The sequence below is a fragment of the Periplaneta americana genome, chromosome 16 (genome assembly GCF_040183065.1).
Source record: "Periplaneta americana isolate PAMFEO1 chromosome 16, P.americana_PAMFEO1_priV1, whole genome shotgun sequence".
NCBI lineage: Eukaryota > Metazoa > Arthropoda > Insecta > Blattodea > Blattidae > Periplaneta > Periplaneta americana.
Window position 1 is genome coordinate 151,902,494 of NC_091132.1, and position 19,973 is coordinate 151,922,466.

General features: G+C 35.0%; 2 protein-coding genes across 3 annotated transcripts in view; both read left to right on the forward strand.

The window, feature by feature from the left end:
* LOC138691346 (zinc finger protein 665-like) overlaps nt 1-7,160 on the forward strand; it is a 474,208-nt gene extending 467,048 nt beyond the window's left edge. The window contains exon 5 of the mRNA XM_069813235.1: nt 6,649-7,160. Coding sequence (XP_069669336.1) covers nt 6,649-6,712 — 64 coding nt within the window. The 3' untranslated portion in view covers nt 6,713-7,160. The remainder of the gene's footprint in view (nt 1-6,648) is intronic.
* The window catches only part of LOC138691349 (ankyrin repeat and protein kinase domain-containing protein 1-like), a 45,226-nt gene that overhangs the window by 3,372 nt on the left and 21,881 nt on the right, over nt 1-19,973 (forward strand). For both annotated transcript variants that reach the window (XM_069813243.1, XM_069813242.1), the window contains exons 2-4: nt 10,055-10,313; nt 15,592-15,666; nt 15,839-15,910. In XM_069813243.1, the coding sequence (XP_069669344.1) occupies nt 10,056-10,313; nt 15,592-15,666; nt 15,839-15,910 (405 nt within the window). In that variant the 5' untranslated portion in view covers nt 10,055. The remainder of the gene's footprint in view (nt 1-10,054; nt 10,314-15,591; nt 15,667-15,838; nt 15,911-19,973) is intronic.

The following is a 19,973-nucleotide window of genomic DNA, read 5'->3' on the forward strand; positions in this document are numbered from 1 at the left end:
GATTTTCGGAGTCCATATCATTCGATGATAACGGAGATGAAAGTGAGGACTCCGCAGTAGAACATTTCTCAAATGTGGTTATAAATTCAACGGAATTATCTATCCCCCGGTCGTCCTGCAGGCCAAAACGCTTCTCTGACCCTGTTGGACCTATGCCTGCAGAGATGCAATCCGAGACCGCAAACATGCCTTAACCCGACCCAAGAAAATTTTGTCCGGTTTAAACATCTTCGAGCCGAAGCTCGTCGCACTGCGTGAGATGCAAAGAATACGTTCTGAACAAACTACGTCAATTCATTGAAAAAGAACGTCCCAGCTAACATCGTATGGGACAAAGTTCGTCGAATAATGGGAAAACGTAGTTCTGTAATTCCGGGCCTTCTGTACAACGGCGTAATGACCACCAGACACATAGAAATTGCAGAGATATACGCTAACTCATTTGCACAGATAAGCAGCTCAAACAATTATGACCCGGAATTTCTAAAAATCAAGGATGCTGCGGAGAAACTAACTCTGAACTTTATATCTAATAACACTGAACACTACAATGCACCGTTCACATCCGAGGAGCTGGAGGCGGCACTAGACATATACCCAGACATATCCCCTGGCCCTGACAACATTCATAACCGCATGCTTCGCCATCTTCCGTCAGCTTGAAAATCCTTTCGTCTGTCAATATACAGCAGAAACTGAATAGAGGGTGTATTTCCATCTGCTTGGCGTTTCGCCATTATAATCCCAGTCCAGAAACCGGGAAAGGATCCTTCTTTACCTGGCAGTTATAGGCCAATTTCTCTCACCAGCTGCGTATGTGAGGTTATGGAAAAGATGATAAGCAAACGCCTGATGTAGGTACTCGAATCGGAACACCGATTATCTAATATCCTATGTGGTTTTCATAAGCACAGATCCAACGCAGACCATTTTGTTCGGCTAGAGACCGCCATTAGAGATGCTTTCCTCAAGAAGGAACATCTTGTGGCGGTCTTCTTTGATCTAGAAAAGGCTTACGATACCACAATGCGATATGCATTCTGCAAACCGTGTATGATTGGGGACTTCGTGGCAGTCTACCAACATTTATTGCGAAGTTCATTGCAGAGCGATATATCCGAGTTCAAGTAGGCACCACACTTTCTAATGAACATTTCCAAGAAAACGGCGTTCTTCATTTCTGCATTTCAATCAATGGAATTGCCCACTGTATGGGTGATCGAGTATCTTCTCTCTTGTACGTTGATGACTTCGCTTTATATTACAACTTCCGTTATCTTCCATCCATCTGTCGAAAGTTGCAACTGGTTATCAACATGCAATCGGAATGGGCTCTTCGCAATGGCTTTACATTTTCCACTCTAAAAGCGCAGTATGCCCACTAATATAACCATCGTGGACTGCATCCACTTCTTGTACTGTGGCTTAATGAAGTGGATTTGCAATATACAGACACTGCGAGACTTTTGGGCTTTATCTTAGATTGTAAATTAACTTGGGAGGCGCATATACGTGATTTGAGAAGGCGTTGCGAAAAATCGTTAAATATTTTACGCCTTTTGTCAGGCGTTCGCTGTGGTGCAGACCGCATAGTGCTTTTACGTCTTTATCGTGCTCTTATCCGGTTAAAGCTGGATTATGGCTGTTTTATCTATGACTCAGCAAATAAATCTAAGCTACGTCTCTTAAACACTATCCATCATTATGGGATACGACTCGCTAAAGAGGCCTTCCGAACGAGTCGGATAGAGAGTCTGTATTACGAGGCGGGGGAACCATCACTGTATCGGCGACGTAATGTCTTAATTTGCTCGTATGCTGTTAAGCTTAGCTCAAAGCCCGAGCACAATTTTTACGACTCCTTTTACCATCTGTCTCTTTACGGCCGATACAGTGAAAATCCACGGAGACTTCGTCCAGCAGGTGTGCGGTTTCGTGAACTGCTGTCCGAGCTCAACATCCGCCTGGCAACAGTTCGCAGACTGGAATATGCGATCACTCCACCGTGGATTATGCGAAGTCCCATGTTTGATGTAAGTCTTAGCCGAAGTTTCAAGAATTTTACACCTGTCTATGTTTATAGACTTTCTTTTAGTGAATTTTTATCTCAGTTTCCGAATTATTTATTAGTCTTTACTGACGGGTCCGGAGTAAATGATTGTGTTGGTTTTTCCTTTGTTAAAAATGGACATATATTTTAATATTAATTGAGCCAGTACACTAGTGTTTTTACCGCAGAACTGTGTGCTTTTTATATGGCTTTATTATTTTTAATTTGACAACCTCGAGGCAGATTCCTTATCTACTCCGACTCTTCAAGCGCCATTCAGTCCTTGCAGTCCTTTAATTGTGATGATCAGCTTGTCTTAAGAACTCGGGAGCTGTTACACACTCTCCTTAGCTCTGATTATGAGATGGGAGTAATGTGGATTCCTGGTCATGTAGGAATTCCAAGAAATGAGGCCGCGGATGCTGCAGCCAGGGCTGGTTCACTGAATGGCTCTTTGGTATATTGGCGCGAGAGGTGGCAGGACATTCGAAACTACTTGAAATATAAAATATGGTGACAATGGGAAGGAGAATGGTCTGCACAAGAGGAAAATAAATTACGTAGAATAAGAAATAATATTCGAATTTTGGATTCGTCAACAAGAGCGTCACGACACGAAGAGGTTTTACTCACCTGGTTGAGGATTGTCCACTGTCATCTGACACATAGCCATCTCCTACGTGGCGATCCTCGGCGGGAGTGTGATATATGCCATGTTCCACTGGCGGTGGAATATTTTTTATTGCGTTGTAGAAAATATGACCGTGTCCGTCGTCAATATGGAATTCGGCCGACTCTACGTGACGCTCTTGGAAACGATTTTAATTGTACAAATGCAGTTCTGAGATTTTTATCAAATACAGGTTTGGATAAGGTGATTTAGTTTTTTATTGATCCGTTTTACTTATCCTCCGGGCCCTTTACATCCGAAGGTTCCATTTGTCTTTTTAGTATATGTTTTTAACAATCTTGACATTTGGACTTTTTACATCCGAGCATTTAAATATGCACCATATCATTAATTTGTGGTGACATTTGTTTTATTATTTTATAAGTTTCTTTTTAAATACCAGCTAAGGTCTGTGAACTGCTCATGTTTATGATTTTTATGCATCACCTTGTTGAAACTGCATCTGTTTACCTCGTTTTAACCGGGACAACGTTTTTTAGTCCTTTTAAGCATTCTGGTTATTGTATTGTGTTTGTTTTATGAAGGATTTTAGATAAGGGCGCAAATAGCCATAGTAGCTGACGCGCTCTTTTTACTAACTAAATAACTAACTGACTGACTGTCTGACTGACTGACTGACTGACTGACTAACTAACTGACTAATTAAACAATGTTGAGGTTTGACTGTAACCGGCTTCTTTATTGATATATATTCTTAATTTAAATTTACACACATTTCATAGATTTGAATGAACTATTGAAACCATGAGCACTAAAATAACTAAGTGAGTAGCCATGACAATCATACTGGTGCTTAGCTACAAATTGGAACGAAATCTTGAATGCAGTTTAGGAAACTGTCATACTAATTCGATTTTTGGACATGCTTTTCACGTAACAATTCCTCAATGTTATATTCAACTTTCAATGAACGTAAAAGAAGCATATTAACAAGTATTTAATCTGTAATGGTGCTTAAACTAAAATTAAAGCAACTCTCGAGTTTTAAGCACAGATTATTTCAACTCCAAAAATGAAAGCTTTAAGTCACAAATCCACTCTCCATCTTTAAGCATAGCATATTTCATCTCCGAAAATAGAAACACTAAGTCACAAAGTCACTCTTGATCTTGAATGGGCAGCTTTTGATATAAAAATCTTATATCAAGCATGACTGTAATATATGAAAAATTGGACAAGAAATATGCATTTATTTTAAAAACCTCACAACTCAAATCACATATGGTGCTTTTCAAATAAACTACTCTGCCACAATAGCTGACAGCAGCATTGTCGCATCCAACAGCTAATTTTAGTCACAGCCGGATCAGTGTTTTGTTCTGTCTATTGCTGGTTAAGTGTTGCCCTTACTATTATTATCTATTTTGAGTATTTTGTTACAAGATGGTTAATTCAAGTGATGAAAGTGTTGGTAATGAGGATTATTGAGAACTCCTCTAAGTTCAAGGTAAAACGAGCCACAGCTAATGATGTGGTTAGCTTCAAAGCTTTGTGGCCAAAATTTTATAAGCTATCTAGCATGTCTGAATCATCTTATGGCCATGGTGTACCAAAGGGTAAAAAGGTGCATTTTAAAATTTCGAAGGTGAATGAGTTTTTTTCACTGCAATGAACAAAAAGGTAAAGTTCGTTGTAAAGATTTCATTGACAGCATTGTACCGGCAGAAGTAGTCACCATTCGAATTCCTGAGAAAAGTGTTTGTGCTGAAAAGTTACAGTTTGAACTGCCAAAAGACCTAGCTTATAACAGCTCGAGGTTACCAATCGATGTTAAAAAATGGTGGACTTAAGAAGATTTTGCAGTACATACCGGATGAAGTGAAAGGATTCTACACAGAATGTACACATGGCCTACCACCAACAAAGAGCGAACAGTGGGAGCGAAGACTAGAAAAATAATACGTCCTGATAAGAAAAATGTCTGTTGCAACAGAAAGAGCTTCAGTTTTTATGATTTTATACTGTAGTTTTTACATAGATTGTAAAATGTGTTCATACTTACTTTCATTTACTCTGATACTTGAAAAAAGGCAATGCTTTGCTTAGTTTCAGTTTGTATGTTGGAAAAACCCCATAACATCCTAATTAATTAATTTTTTTTTTTTTGGAACTTTAGATATATTATAAAGCACAACTAACGGTCAATAAACCTCATATTTAGAACTAAAATCACTTGTTAAATATATTTTGATAATAAAAGTGAAAGTAATGAAACTAAACAGTTTTTATTGATTTCCAAAAGTGTTGTTTTTGTCACTTCCGGGGTTATAGAAATAAACGATTGAAGCTCCGAATATAGAAGCACTAAGTCACAAAGCCACTCTCCATCTTTATGCGTAGCATATTTCAGCTCCGGAAATAGAAAAACTAAATGACAAATTCACTCTCAATCTCTAAGCAGGACACTTCGGAAATATAAAATATTTCGGCTCCGAGAATGTAAGTGTTTTCCTTTTAATTTCAGTGAATATCGAAACATTAAGCTGTGAACCAAATATTTATTATTCCAAATACTCTACACTCCAGCCATTTGAGCAGTTAGATAATGACGTCACGGAAGGTAATGCTACCCGTCGCACTGTATTAGCCGTCTTTTGCGTGTTAATAGCCGGCCTGACATGGAGTCGAACCAATTGTGCAGAGAAGGAACCCCCTCCAACCATTGCCCCCTCCACCACCTCTGCTTACAGGAAAATGTGTCAGAGCCAGGGCTGCTGGAGGTTCAGTAAACCAGCTTATCCATTTCAAGTTTAAATCTAGCATATTTGGAGTGATACTTGATCAGAAATATTGAATAAATGTTTATAGCCTGAAATGTAGCATATTTTATGTAACTGTCTGGGAAGAATCTATTTTTTTTTTGTTAAGTATTTGTCTCTTTGTCATACGAAAAAACAAAGCTCATCCGAAACCATTTAATAGAAAATTTCATGTCACGAATGCTTTTAAAATTCAATATCGTTGTATTGTTTGACAGAACACAACACGGTGTTCTCGGTGTGTTACGCAGTCACAGATCATACCACTAAAGACGCAACAGTCATTCGCTCTCTCCTTCTCTCTCTCTCTCTCTCTCTCTCTCTCTCTCTGGCCGCTCTTTCAGTGTTTTCGATTTATCGTTATATTTGAACATAAACCCAATTCTTTTGCGATGATCTTGTAACGAAGTGGTTCACAAACAGTTTGGAGGGCGGACCACTTTTGGGGAACACAAAGGTTTGCGACCATCCATTATCGTACAGGATTTCAAACCAATTCGAATGTACAAACCCCTATAAAATCGAAAACAACGATGCTTATACTCAAAACCAAAGGATACCACACAACATCTAAATGTAGTGGTAACTGCAAGATAAGAAATCGGAATAGGCATATGCAAACCTTTTTTTCCAATTATATTTGGCTTCTCAAATCGACCTTCCTTGTTATATTTTTGAACACTTAAACAATTTGAATAGTAGCTTCCAAGACCCAGATGTTGACATAATAACAGCTTGAGACAAAATAGACAGGTTAATAAGGAAGCTTGATTTCTGTACGACATCACTTGACAAAAGAAGCTTGATTAATTCCAGTATATTAAAAAACTCGTGAAGAGTTTATTTACGTGCTTCTGAATGATATAACAAATACTGAGTTGTTTTTGTGGACATGCAATTAATTTATTTTATACAATTTTCAACAATACGTTATTGAGTATTTTCCTACAGAAACTCAAAACAATAAATGACACTCAGAGATGGATACTCAATCCATTTTTACACAGTTGTGTTCAACTGGTTGTAATTCTTAAAAAAAAAAAAAAAAAAAAAAAAAAAAAAAAAAAAAAAAAAAAAAAAAAAAAACTATATACTTACCCATCTAATTTTCAATCCACACTTTAATTTTTACTTTTTATTTTTTGCAGAGCGTGGACTAATTTGGATCTAAAGAATGCAAGAATACCTCGAGTTTACAAAAGAAGTTCTTAATTTTTTATAGCATTGCAAGTTCGTACTTATATAAACTAGTTTCTAGTCTATGATTGCCATCAAAACAAAAGTGAGAAACTGAAATTGGTAATAGTTTGTGAATATATAGTTCAGATTTGAGAGGATATTTTCTCAAGGGCGGATACATTTATGACAGTAATTATTTTTTTACTTTATAACTATTGGAACATTTTCATTTTGAACAACCGACCTGATCACATCATGTTAACAACCAACACGGCACCGAAACCAGCTGACTGATCTTCGAGACGTGACAGCCAAATTTGTACCTACTTCAACTGTATTTTTTAATATCTATTTAACATTTTAATATTTTTAACTTTCACGTCAAGCTACCATGGGCAACTACTTGAATATGTAATTGTAATTACAACAACAAGGCTTTTAAAACACTGTATTTATTTATATTAAACATGCTCAGACTCTACTTGTTTTCAACTCATGTCACATGGAATATAACATTGTCCACAATAAGTATCAATAGCATACTGTCAATTTGGTTTCACGTTTCATTCTGTGCTCAAACTTCGACATTTATGAAAATAAGAAATACCATAGGGTGATATCTTGATGTACCTTTCAAAAGCAGATTCTTCAAACATAGTAATTATATAACATTAAGCATATTCATAACCTGCTAGTTCAATTTACGTACTAGACACAATACTTCTACGTGAAAATTTAATAATATAATTAGTGCAAGTTATAATTTTTTCTATGTCTAATATGAACATTATGTAAACAGTTGAGTCAGTGCACGACTAATTATAATGTAACATCTATTTTGTCTAGTATGAACCATGTTTGCTTGTCCGAACAATACTTTATTCTACTTAATTTTCATATCCAGTATTCAGTATGTATAATAAGACACTTATGTTGATCTGATGATGGCAAATAATTGCCGAAAACGTTAATCCAATCAATGAATGTGACATAGTTAATAATGTAGACTACACATTACTTGATAAGCAAGAACCTATTTAACCTATATTCATCTATTGGAACATTGTTTTCATTTTTTTGTTCTAAGTTTTTATATTTATGTTTCTAAATGCAATATAGACTAAAATAAGTATGTTAGTAAGGGTTTTTAAAATTTATTTTGTAAATCATCTCGCGACCTGCTAAGCTCTTTACACGACCCCCCGTATGTCGCGACCCTCACTTTGTTAACCATTGCATGTAACTGTATGCAAGTATGAATGGCTGTAAAGAGTTTCTTTTCAGTTTGCATAGCAAGATAAGAATTTAAATATTTTGCGGAATCTTGTTGATAAATACAAATTAGTTGAAGCTAAGGAACGTGGATATTTTAAATATTGTTGTTCTCATTCTTGAGATCTAACTCATATTTGTCGCCTATAACAATTAAATAATTGTTATTCCGAAGACAGCTTGCAACCTCATATGTGACACCATAAGGCACCACTCATGAGGCAACTATGCCAGTAGGTAATAGTCTAGGTTGGACATATCCTTTCCTCCTCCATTGTATACCGGTACATCGTTGACTAGCTAGATATTACACTAATCAGACTTCAGATGTATACAAACAATTATTGTTCTTCCTGTGACACATACGGTGAAGATTGGTAATATGGTACTGTGTTAGAGTAATATTGTGATAGTTATTTTTGAGAATTTATTACAATTATTGAAGGGTTTAGAACCATAATGGGCCAAGCGCCATTTATTAAAAACCGAGACAGCAAGGGTTAAAGTTAAGTGCATACCTTAGTTTAATGAAGATTGACATATCACTTATTTTTAATGTGTACACTTTATATTACTTGCTCTATGTTTCCATTTATTTATGGTAATAACTTGTTTTCTACCGTTTTAGTAAGTGGCGCATGGCCCACTATGATTCTGAACCTTTCAATTTTACTATCGTCAAATGAGATGTACTGCCTGATATTGGATGTACAGTACATATCAGCCAGAACCTCAGTCAGAGGTTATAATTAAACATATTGTTTAATGTTATTTAATATAAACCATTCTATCAATGTATCCTGGCTTCACACCCCAAAGGATCGCGCTAAATTTGTCGTGATAAAATCTCTTGTGTTATGCTAATCAGAAGTTGTTCACCCCATTTTTCAAATAAAAATTTTATTTAAAGTTTATTCGCAATAATATGTTTCGAATGCGCTTGAATTGTTTATAATCGTTTTAAATTGATCGGCAGGAAAGAACAGGATAGGAATAAAATTGTTCAGTCTTATATTAACTGTTGGGGAATATCTGAGACGTTATAAAAATTGCTATGTGGACTATGAACTTTCTGTGCAAGTGGTACAATGGCAAGATATACAGCATTCGAGGAGGAAAGCCATCCACTTCCCCAACTTACCACTTCTGCTTGTACTTCATCTGCAAGCAGGACAACTTCATATGATTACTACCTTGAATTTGATGATTCTGAATCTGATTAATTTAATTGAAGGTAGAATTATCAGTGGCTTAATCATAATCATAATATTTTTAAGATGATTATTTTACAAATTCTAGCTTATTTCAGCCCTAATCTAATCTATTTTACATGTGCACTTTTTGCCATATTCTAACATTTTCAGAAATGTATTTTGATTTTGATCCAGTTTTACAATTAGTTATTTTTACACGAAAATTGTTTATTTCCAGTCATCCAGCATATTTATTTCACTATGAGTTGGAATTGCTGCCATTAAAACGTGTTGTAAGACAATGTTATGTTTGCGAGCAAATAGTAGGCCATCTCTGCTTCAAACGTAAGAAAAATTGTTCAGTATTTGTAAGGTAGTCAATAAACATAATTAAATATACGCCTACGAAATAAGAATTTAGATCTGTTTGTGGCTATTCACCTATGTATGCATGGGAATGAACGTAAACTAACCATATCACCATGAAGCTAATAGGCTAAAGTATCACCCTCCTGCTTGAGTGTTAGAGAAGGCAGTGTGGCCGTAACTCTGCCAGGTTAAATAAACCGTTATTATTATTATTATTATTATTATTATTATTATTATTATTATTATTATTATTATTATTATTATCTAGGCATGCAGATGAGTACAGTAAAATCTGTCACAGTGTAAGAACAAGTTGTACACAGCTGAAGCATTATTTGAGCAAAGAGAGGCTCTTGCCAGGAAGCTGCACCCTTCAGAGTCATAATCCCACTCATTCTTTGCACATTCTTTGCAGCCTAAAGCGAATATCAACTAGACCTAAGTTTCATTGCAAGGTCACAAGTGAATACAAATTTTATTTAAAGATAATTCATTTTTATTCTGTAATTATGGAGTCGTATTTCTTGTCTGTGCTGTGCAGGATGGCGAAATATGATTCAATCCCTGAGCTGAAGGGTGTAGTCAAGAACCTGGAGGAGGAAGTCCTGCCACTCCTTGAGGAGATAAAGAACCTTAATGAGGCGCAGGATGGGATATCCTTAATCGCTCTGGAAACAGAAGAGGAAGACAAAGGAGCAGAGGACAAGAAATCTGAGGCGATGGGAGTTGTGAACACGAAGGAGAAGGAACTGCGAGACAAACAGGAAGAACTCAGAAAAATGTATAAACAATTAGAAAAGGTAAGAGGTCGTCAGTTGTCTGCAGTTACCATAGTTACAGTCAGAAGAGAGTCAATGAAACACGATTTTATGAGCAGATTTAAGGTTTCTTTCAAAGATTTGTTTGTACGCAGACTATATTACATTCACAAAATGAGTAACATGGGAAGTTAAAAAGAAAGTAAGACCATATCTGTAGTCATTGAATCTTCGATATCCTCCCATACCACAGAAGGGACTGATGTGTGATTTGCGTTGGGTTATTTCCTGATCAAATATAAATGACAGATGGAATAACTTTACAATATACACGCGACACATTGTTAACTATTAATAAATTATTCTGTAAGGTACAGAGTAAAAAGCAAGAAATGAGCCGAGTCTTGGTAGCAGTCCTCCTGTATGTGGGCAAGAAGCTCGCAAGGCTGTCCACAAGTAGCATACATGTAGGCGTTCTTGTTAATTGCACATGCGCAATATGTTATAACTAAAACGTAGAAAATTCAGGTGGCCTAAATTTTGTTTCTGGGTCTGTACTTACATGTTTTTTTACTGATAATATACAATATTTGTTTCCTGTATTTTTAAAATTATAGTTACTGTGTATGTCGTCTTAATATTGATTTATCTAATTTACCTAAAAAATAAAGCGTAGGTAATTTTCCCCTACAAAAACTATTTTCGTACACAATTCATGCTGTATTTATATTGGTGTGGAGTAATGTATTGGAGAATGTATTCAAGCTTAATGTATAAAAGTATTAAACGAATTATTCTTGCACAAAAAAAAAAGGATACGCACTGGGCCACATGATCTTATTAGGATATTTAGGATCAAATAGATATTAGAACATGTGAAAAGAATTATCTTTGCACCAAAATGTATGCTCACTGAACCGAAATTATTGTATTTAATTGTTTCAATGCAATTGCAATTAAGAAACATGTTAAAGTACTTCGATGGTGTTTGAGTAAATGGGGTTAAGTCATTTTTTCAAATGGAGTTTCATTCCCCAGGTGAATACAAAAGTTAGGCCTAATGTTATACAAGTGGGCATGAAAAAAGCAAAAGAATACTAGCATTTAATGTGTTTCATTTGTGTAAAAAGTTATTTGCAGTAAGGGCCTGAAGTTTAATTTTCATTTATATCGAAACTGATTTTTTTTTTGTTACTTTTCTCCCTTTATGCAAACACTATCGAATTATCCTTGCACCTAAAGCTGATGCCCCCTGGACCAAACGATCGTATTTTGTATGTATTTATTTATACTGGAAGTGGGCAAGCACCCAGTGGCAGTGGTATACACAATATAAACAATACACAATAAAATGATAAACAATAAGCCCTACGCAATAAAATCATAAACAATGCACAATAAAATTTACAATACACAATACAATTATATACACAATACAATAAGAATACACAATACAATTTAACACAATAATTACAATTAATAATAAAACATAAAATACCTAATTTTACAATAGAACCTACATATGTATAGGCCCTACATAAGTTTCAGTAGTCTTTCACTTTACTCTCATCTCACTCACTGTAGTGGTATTATAACGCATTTCACTGACACTTTAGCACACATTTCACTGACACTCTATAACACATTTAACTGACACTAGAGAACACATTTCATTGATGCTATAAATTATCACTGATCGGAACTATTCACTGCACTGTAAAACCATAACTTCACTGACTCACCTCGCTTCACTGATACAACAGTTCAAATAAGTCAAATAATTACATCCTTATGCATACTTATAAACAGAACTACATTTAAGCTAAACATATAGTCTAAGGCCCTCTTATACGCTATTTTTAAATAATTTACAATTCAAACCAAGGAAGTAACTCGTCAGGCTAAATAAATACATGTCACCTTAAAAAAATTAAATGTTCAATGTCACCTTAATTTTAATTTGCACTTTATACATAACTTTTTAAGTTATTCTTGAATCTCTTTAAGGAAGGACAGCCCTCAAAGACTGCCACAGGTAGGCCATTCCAATCATTTATAGTTCTATTTATAAATGAGAATTTACCTACATCCGTTTTCTGTTTCCTACATTTTATTTTTAAATCATGGTCGTTCCTACCATAGTACATTGGCTTTTCTAACCGAGCCGTTATGTCTACCCATGCTTTCTGACCTAGATGTGCTCTATACAATGATGCTATTCTAGTTTTCCTACGTCTGTTTTCCAAAGTTTCCCATTTAAGTTCTTTTATCATATCGTTTCCATCTTCTCTTTTACTTATAATAAATTTAGCTGCCCTATACTGGATTCTTTCCAAGGAATTTATCTGATATATTCTATAGGGATCCCAACATGTAGTCCCGTATTCCATTAACGGTCGCATTTCATCTGGTATTTTATGAAGTTGTCACAACTGAGATATATATTGTTCCTTAATTTTATTTATAGCAGTGTGCCATCACTATAAGAGTAAATAAAGACTTGCGCTCAAAGTGGTAAAGATGAGGGTTTTGGGTGACCCACAAACCGTAAGGCGTGCTAAAGATTTTGCTTTGCTAGTTATTATTCAATACGCAGTGTTTTGTAGTATATGGAACTGTTGCCTATTAAATACATGCGTTGTAAATAAAGTAGTGACAACATTGCCGGGAATGGCATTCGCATGCGATACGAGACAATAATTTGATCGTAGTTGGAGATATTGTCGATGTATTGAATGATAAAACCGGGTGCTATGACAACAGTTGTTATTGTGCGTAATTAAATGTAGTGCCCTATTTTTAACTGGTCTAAAGCATGATTACTACACTTCAGCAGCGATCGTGAATAAAAATCGAGGTAGCCCGTTTGATGACTAAGTCCAACCTTGATGGATAATTCTTGTACAGTCTAGCGATGGTCAACAGCAAGGAGACCTCACAGCAACTCCAATTGTTCGTCACAATGGACTGGCGACATATGCGAGCCACATGTGCCGTCTCATTCTAATACGAAATTGCAGAGACCCACCTTGCAACAGTCCGATATTAGCGTGCATTCCTACCACGGGCTACTACCTCGATTTTTATCTATGATCGCTGCTCAAGTTTAGTAATCAGGTTTTGGAGCAGTTAACATAGTGCAGTACATTTAACCAAATACAATAACAACATCTGTCATAGCAAGCGGTTTTTATCATTCATTACATCAACAAAATTTCCAACTACGATCACCAGTTGTCTGTGTCGCATGCGAATGCGAATGACCTATTCCTGGCAGTGTTGCCAGTGCTTTATTTACAACCCATGTATGTAACTTTCGCAGTGACCACATCGCGTCTCTACTAGACCTCTGCATTCTCTTCAAAACGACCGACCGAGATCGCCGATCAGTCTTCAGTTGTGAAGAAGGTAGCCGGGAAATGATTCGCTCGAGCCAATGTAGTCGAGAATTTATAACCGACGCCTTGAAATGTTTACTCGGCCAGTAGCGAGTTGTCGAGGTTGTGGCACTACAATTACATCACCTTTTAATGTCTGATACTAAAACAGCCTCTCTAAGAAGGTTACCATTTTGTTTTTATTTCGGATAGCACGAAAATTAGGAAGTATTTGAACATTTAAATAAGGAAACATAACTCTTAAATAATACAATTCTCTAAATGAAATATTGCTTTATATTATCAATAATGCTATTCATCATCCATCTTGTCTAACTCATTATATCAGTAAAGAAAATGTTTAATGTAGCTTAAGGCTGTGTGATGTATCTTGTCTCACTGTGAAAAGAGAGAGAAAGGAGATATGTCTTACTTCGTCTATATTGTTATGGCGATGGGGGAGTAGAGCGGTACCGTCCATCCATCCAGTGTAGGAAGGGACTAGTTGATACATTCTGTAGCGCAAAATAAAATAACAAAATATCTCTCTTCATACTGTGTAGTTCCGTCACTGAGCTTGTCTTTCAAGAAACTGAGTTCCAGCAGCCTGTACAATAACAAGGTTTTGAAAGTTATCCTGAAAATTTACAACCCTCCTATAATCTCCACCCTCATTTGAAGGGACTTGGTTTTATTGCTACTGAGACAAGATAAACCTTACCAGGTATAGTAAATATGTGATTGCATAAAGAACTGAGGTTTTGTGAAGTGTGTCAAATTTATTCAAAAGCAGACTATCTATTTCCGTCACAATATTTAATAAAAATAAACCAAATCTACATGTTCACTTTGCTTAACATTTTTACAATACCGGTAACGTATATTAAGAGACGCTTAATCACAGACAATGATTGACGTTGGAGCTACTCATGGTAAGGTATATGCAGATTGTATTATTTCACATTATACGACTATATCACGAAATGTCAAGGATGGAGCAAACAAAATGCGTATTGAAGTTATTTCAGAATTAAAAGAAACAGTGAAAAAATCCCCATTTATTTTAAAATTAATAATTTTTGTTCAGTCTTATCTAGAATGTCCTCCTTGGTTTCTTTAATGTATTCACTTTTGTTCTGTGACATTACGAATACAGCATTGTTACAAAATATTATAAGTTAACTGTACCGTTTAAGTAGAGGATAAAGACTAGCATATTTTTTAATATCTTTTTAATGCTGCTTATACTTTTTATATTCTTATACACAACAGAGTCTGTTGAAACTTTATTTTATTGATTTATTAATTTAATATTATTTAAATATTTTATTGAATCTGGTAGCCTGCACACCTCGTAAGTTCATTAAACAAGTGATAGGGCATCAGGAAATTTAATAACTTCCATAGCGCATACTGTAAACACATCGATCGAAGACAGTTTTCAATCTATGATACCCTTCATATGACCGAGACGGACAGTCGTGCGTGATGCATTATTGGGTATTTTGCTTTCTGCGGAGTCAGGACACGCGACAGCAAGCCTACTGCGTATAGAACGGAGAGAGCAACCAATAGCGCATATTACCATGACTCTCGGTCGGTCGTTGTCAATGAAATGCAGAACTCTAATCTCTATTCTTTTACAGCGTGGCGTGTTTTAATTATGAGGTAATTATCAATGATATAAGCATTTTAATCCCGTAGGTATGTGGAGTGGGGAGATATCGATGTTTCACCCTGTAGTGGTCCGTACTGGCGAAAGTTTATGTCCACTCTAAATGCATTTTTCGTACAGGTCATTTTATACACGCATTTTTATAGCCGGCTTACCTGCAGTTGTTTATTGTGTTATTCTGTCCTAGTACATTATCGGAAAACGTTTTGTTGCTGTCATACTGCAACCTAGCTGACTGGGAGCCAGTCTGAACCTACCTTTGTTACAGTTACAGGACGAAAAAATCAAACAGCTGACACAGGAACACGAGGAGAAGGAAAAGTTGTGGCGTCAGGAGATTGCAGTAAGTGATGAACTGTTACCATGGTTACACTTATCATAGACTTTCCTGAGCCCCAGTCATTCAATGCGTAGTTGTGGATCTGGTGTTGGTGCTTTTACCAATGCATAATCACCATCATCAATATGATAGTTGTCACTTTGCTTTTATGAAATCTTGTGCTCTTTTGTTACAGTTTATAGAAAGAAACCTGGAAATTGCCAAGGAGGATTTGATAGAGTCCGAGTACCGGCTGCAAGGCAAAGTAGTAAGTTTTGAACTGTTTCCATGGTTACATTTCCTTGAGATATAGTCAGTAATTGAAGGGTTCAGAACCATAGTGGGCCAAACGCCATTTATTAAAAACGGAGAAATCAAGGGTTAAAATTAAGTGAATACCATAGTTTAATGAAGATTGACATATCATTTAGTTTTAATGTGTGTAATTTATGTTAATTGCTATATGTTTCCATTGACTTATGGAATTAACTTCATTTACCCTTGTATTCTATGGTTTTAGTAAATGGCGCTTGGCCCACTATGGTTATGAACCCTTCAATTAAAATAGTACGTAGTTAAGTACAATTAGTTTTATTGCATAGTAATGTGTGACATAGGCGCTCTTATTTGAAATATAACCTACTACATGATCATTATTATCAAAGTCACTATCACCATCTCTATGTAGTCAGCAGTTTTCCTTGTACAATTTATCGATCCAGACAATAATCAATACTAATAATAAATCTGTAACCGACATTTTTCTGGTAATTTTCGCTTTTCCAAAAATAATTGGTGTTAACATCTATTAATTAACCATCCTGAAACCGAAAATCATTTTTGAAATTTTTGTTTGTCTGTCTGTCTGTCTGCTTGTTACCTTTTCAAGCGATAATGGCTGAACCGATTTATATCAAAATTTGAATATAAATCGAGTTCAGGGTAACTTAGATTTCAGGATATATGACATTCAAAATACTTTATTTGAAAAGGGAGTTATAAGGGGGCTTGAATTAAATAAATAGAAATATCTCCCTTATTATTGATTTTCATGAAAAATGTTACATAACAAAAGTTTCTTTAAAAATTATTTCCGATAAGTTTTATTGTATGCAAAATTTTTATAGGACTGAAATACAGTAACATAAATGAGTTTTAAAATTAAAATAACAATTCCCCTTATAGACGAAGTCATTATTTTATTTTTATTTTATTACAGCCAATTAGGTTTCTTAAAATAATATATATGTGGGGTACCTCATTTTATTTGCATAAACAATGATAACCGAGCGAGTTGGCTCAGACGGTAGCGTTTGAGACTCGCCTACATAGAATGTTTCTGTGATGTGTTTGTATCAATCACTGCCTGCTGGATCACATCCTACGGCTGCAATAGAAAGTGATCTAGCAGGCAGTGGTATGAAGTAATCTCGGAAGCTAATTAACTGAAATAACTGAATTGTATAGTTATTATTTCACCATTGGAAAGTGTAATTTCTTTGATGGGCATAATGTTATAATCAGGGAACGGATTTATATGGACTAAAAATATATGAAATATGTAAATATATATGTAGTTATTTTTACCAAAATATGGAATTAAATATGGATTTTTACCAAAATATGGAATTAAATATGGACTTAAAATTATAAAAAAATGACTATGTACGTTAAATATTGGTACATTTTAATCAAACTAAACAAAAAATATAATGGACGTACCTTATCTTCCAATGTAGTTTCAACAAAACACAATTTTTATTGTCTGTTACCATAACAATAGGTTACAAACATTTCTTTCAAGTGCTGAAAAGTGAATCTTCTTCTATTGTCTCTGAGGATAGATTTATACTGACTAAAAGAGCGTTCGACGTCACAAGAAGTAACTGGTACATAATTCAATTTCACAATGTCTGCTGGGGATAAGTCCAAGTTAATCTTCACTGTTGATTCACCACTCATCACAGCAACAACCTTTTGTAGTTCTTCATATCCAGGGTTTTTTGAAAGTACAGTGTCCACCTTAGCTCTTACTGCATCTGCAACTTTACCTCTACCACGATTCAGTTGTTCCACAGTACTATTTATAATTTCAAAACTTTCAGATAGTGAAAGGTGCCTATTTTGGAGACTTTTGAGCGTTTTTATGATGCATGAAAATGTATGCTGAATGTGAGCTAAGTCATTCTTCACACTTATGTCACAGGTAACTGTTTTCGCAGTATCAATTGAGACTGCATCTTCAGAGTCCAATGCAAGGAGAACATTGTTAATAGAGTCTATATGTTCGGCATAATATTCAACTGCTTCTAGCCATGTACCCCATCTAGTTAAAATTGGCTTTGGTGGCAATGGAATTTCAGGGTACATTTCTTTCAACACGTTAACTCTACTGGGAGCTTTGAGAAATACTTTTTTCACTGATGAAATCAACAAATCTACTTTAGGGAAATTGTCTCTGACCACTTCTGCCACACGATGAAATGCATGCGCCACACAAGTAAAATGAGTCAATTTAGGATATACAACAGATAATGCTTGTCCAGCTTTGACCATATAAGGGGCAGCATCGCTAATAAAGAATAACACATTATCGTACATAATACCCTTTGGCCACAGGATACCCATAGCTTCGTTGAACAGTTTAACTATAGTTTTGTTATTGCACTTTTCTAGAACATCACAATGTAAAAGAATTCGTTCAGAATATTGTTCACTTAACAAACCGATAACTACATTACCAACAAGTCTACCTTCTTTGTCGGGAGTCTCATCAATGGAAACCCAAATTGAACTATCTTTAATTTCATCTCTTATCTTCTGTATTGTCTCATCGTAGATGGATGGAGCATACGTCTTCCTAAGTGTTGACTCATCCGGGATTGTATGTTGAGTATATTTTTCAAGGAATTCCCTGAAGACCTTATTCTTTAGTTTGTAGAGAGGAATATCAGCAGAGATGAGAGAACGGCACAGGTCGATGTTAAACTCAGATCTTACATTCGATGTTGTTGGTTGTGTTAAAAACAATTGTCTCTGCTTGGAATTTAGTTGTTTGTTGGCCTGATGTTTACTAGTTGTAATGTGTTGTTGCACCAGGAACTTTTGTGTAGATGATACTGCACACTGACACAAATTACAAAATAATATTTCATTGTCAGTTGATAAACCATCTTCTTTAAATTCTGAAATGTAACTTGTTAGTTTTGATTTTAAATTGACTGAATGACGTACTTTTGGCATATTTACCGTCTTTATAGTATGATTTACAAAACTGAACCTATGTGTACTCTGACTGGCATTTAACTGTTGAGCTGCACAACTGAAGTCTGTTAAAAATTTTAAATTAAATTAATACAGTTTTGTAACTTACTTTCCCATTGTTGATAGGACTGCTAATTTTCAAATAACTCTGATGTTAAAGGGAATACTGAACATGTGTTTAAATCTCTATTGTTGAAATGTATTTTTAAAAGTTAATGGAATTTTGTTTTGTTTTATTGTTAAACCTAATATAATATGGACTGTTTTATATGAAATATGGAAAATATATGGAAATTAACGAAAATATGTACTAAACTCTAAAATATGGAAAAATATGGAAAATAAAAGTAGGATTTTTCAACCCTACACATTGTGAAACATAAAGATAATGCAAAATATAAATTATATTAGCTTTATAAGTAAATATGTATTTACATATAAATCCTTTCCCTGGTTATAATGTTATTACAGTAATTTCTGAGTGAATCGAGGACAGGTAAGATTGAAATAGTTCCTTATGCACAGAACACTTGATAGGCTATTCTGTGTATTAGTTTTTTGTAATTCTTAAAATAATGTTTATGTACACATTCATTTTCATCTCGGAGAAATAACGAACAACGAGAATGTATTGATTTAGTATGCAGTATAATACTACGTTAGCTTAGCATTCCATTTTTTCATAATCCAAATTTCAACTGTGCTCCATTGAATCGTGTTAAAATACATAAAATGCATATGCAATAAATGCAAAAAAAAAAAAAAAAAAAAAAAAATGGGTAATGAGCCAAGGAGATTATGTTGCGCTGTTGTAAAAGTTGTTCCTCCTGAGATTCAAGAGCCCCCACAACAAATTAAAAACTTAGGCCTAATTATCGCAGTACGTCCGTTATCAACACACTTTTTATATAAAGCCTAATGCAATATACTAATAATAAATCTGTAACCGAAGTTCTTCTGGTAATTTTCACTTTTCCAAAAGTAATTGGTGTTAACATGTATTTATTATTCATCCTTAGACCGAAAATCGTTTTTTTTTTTTACATTTTTGTTTGTATGTCTGTCTG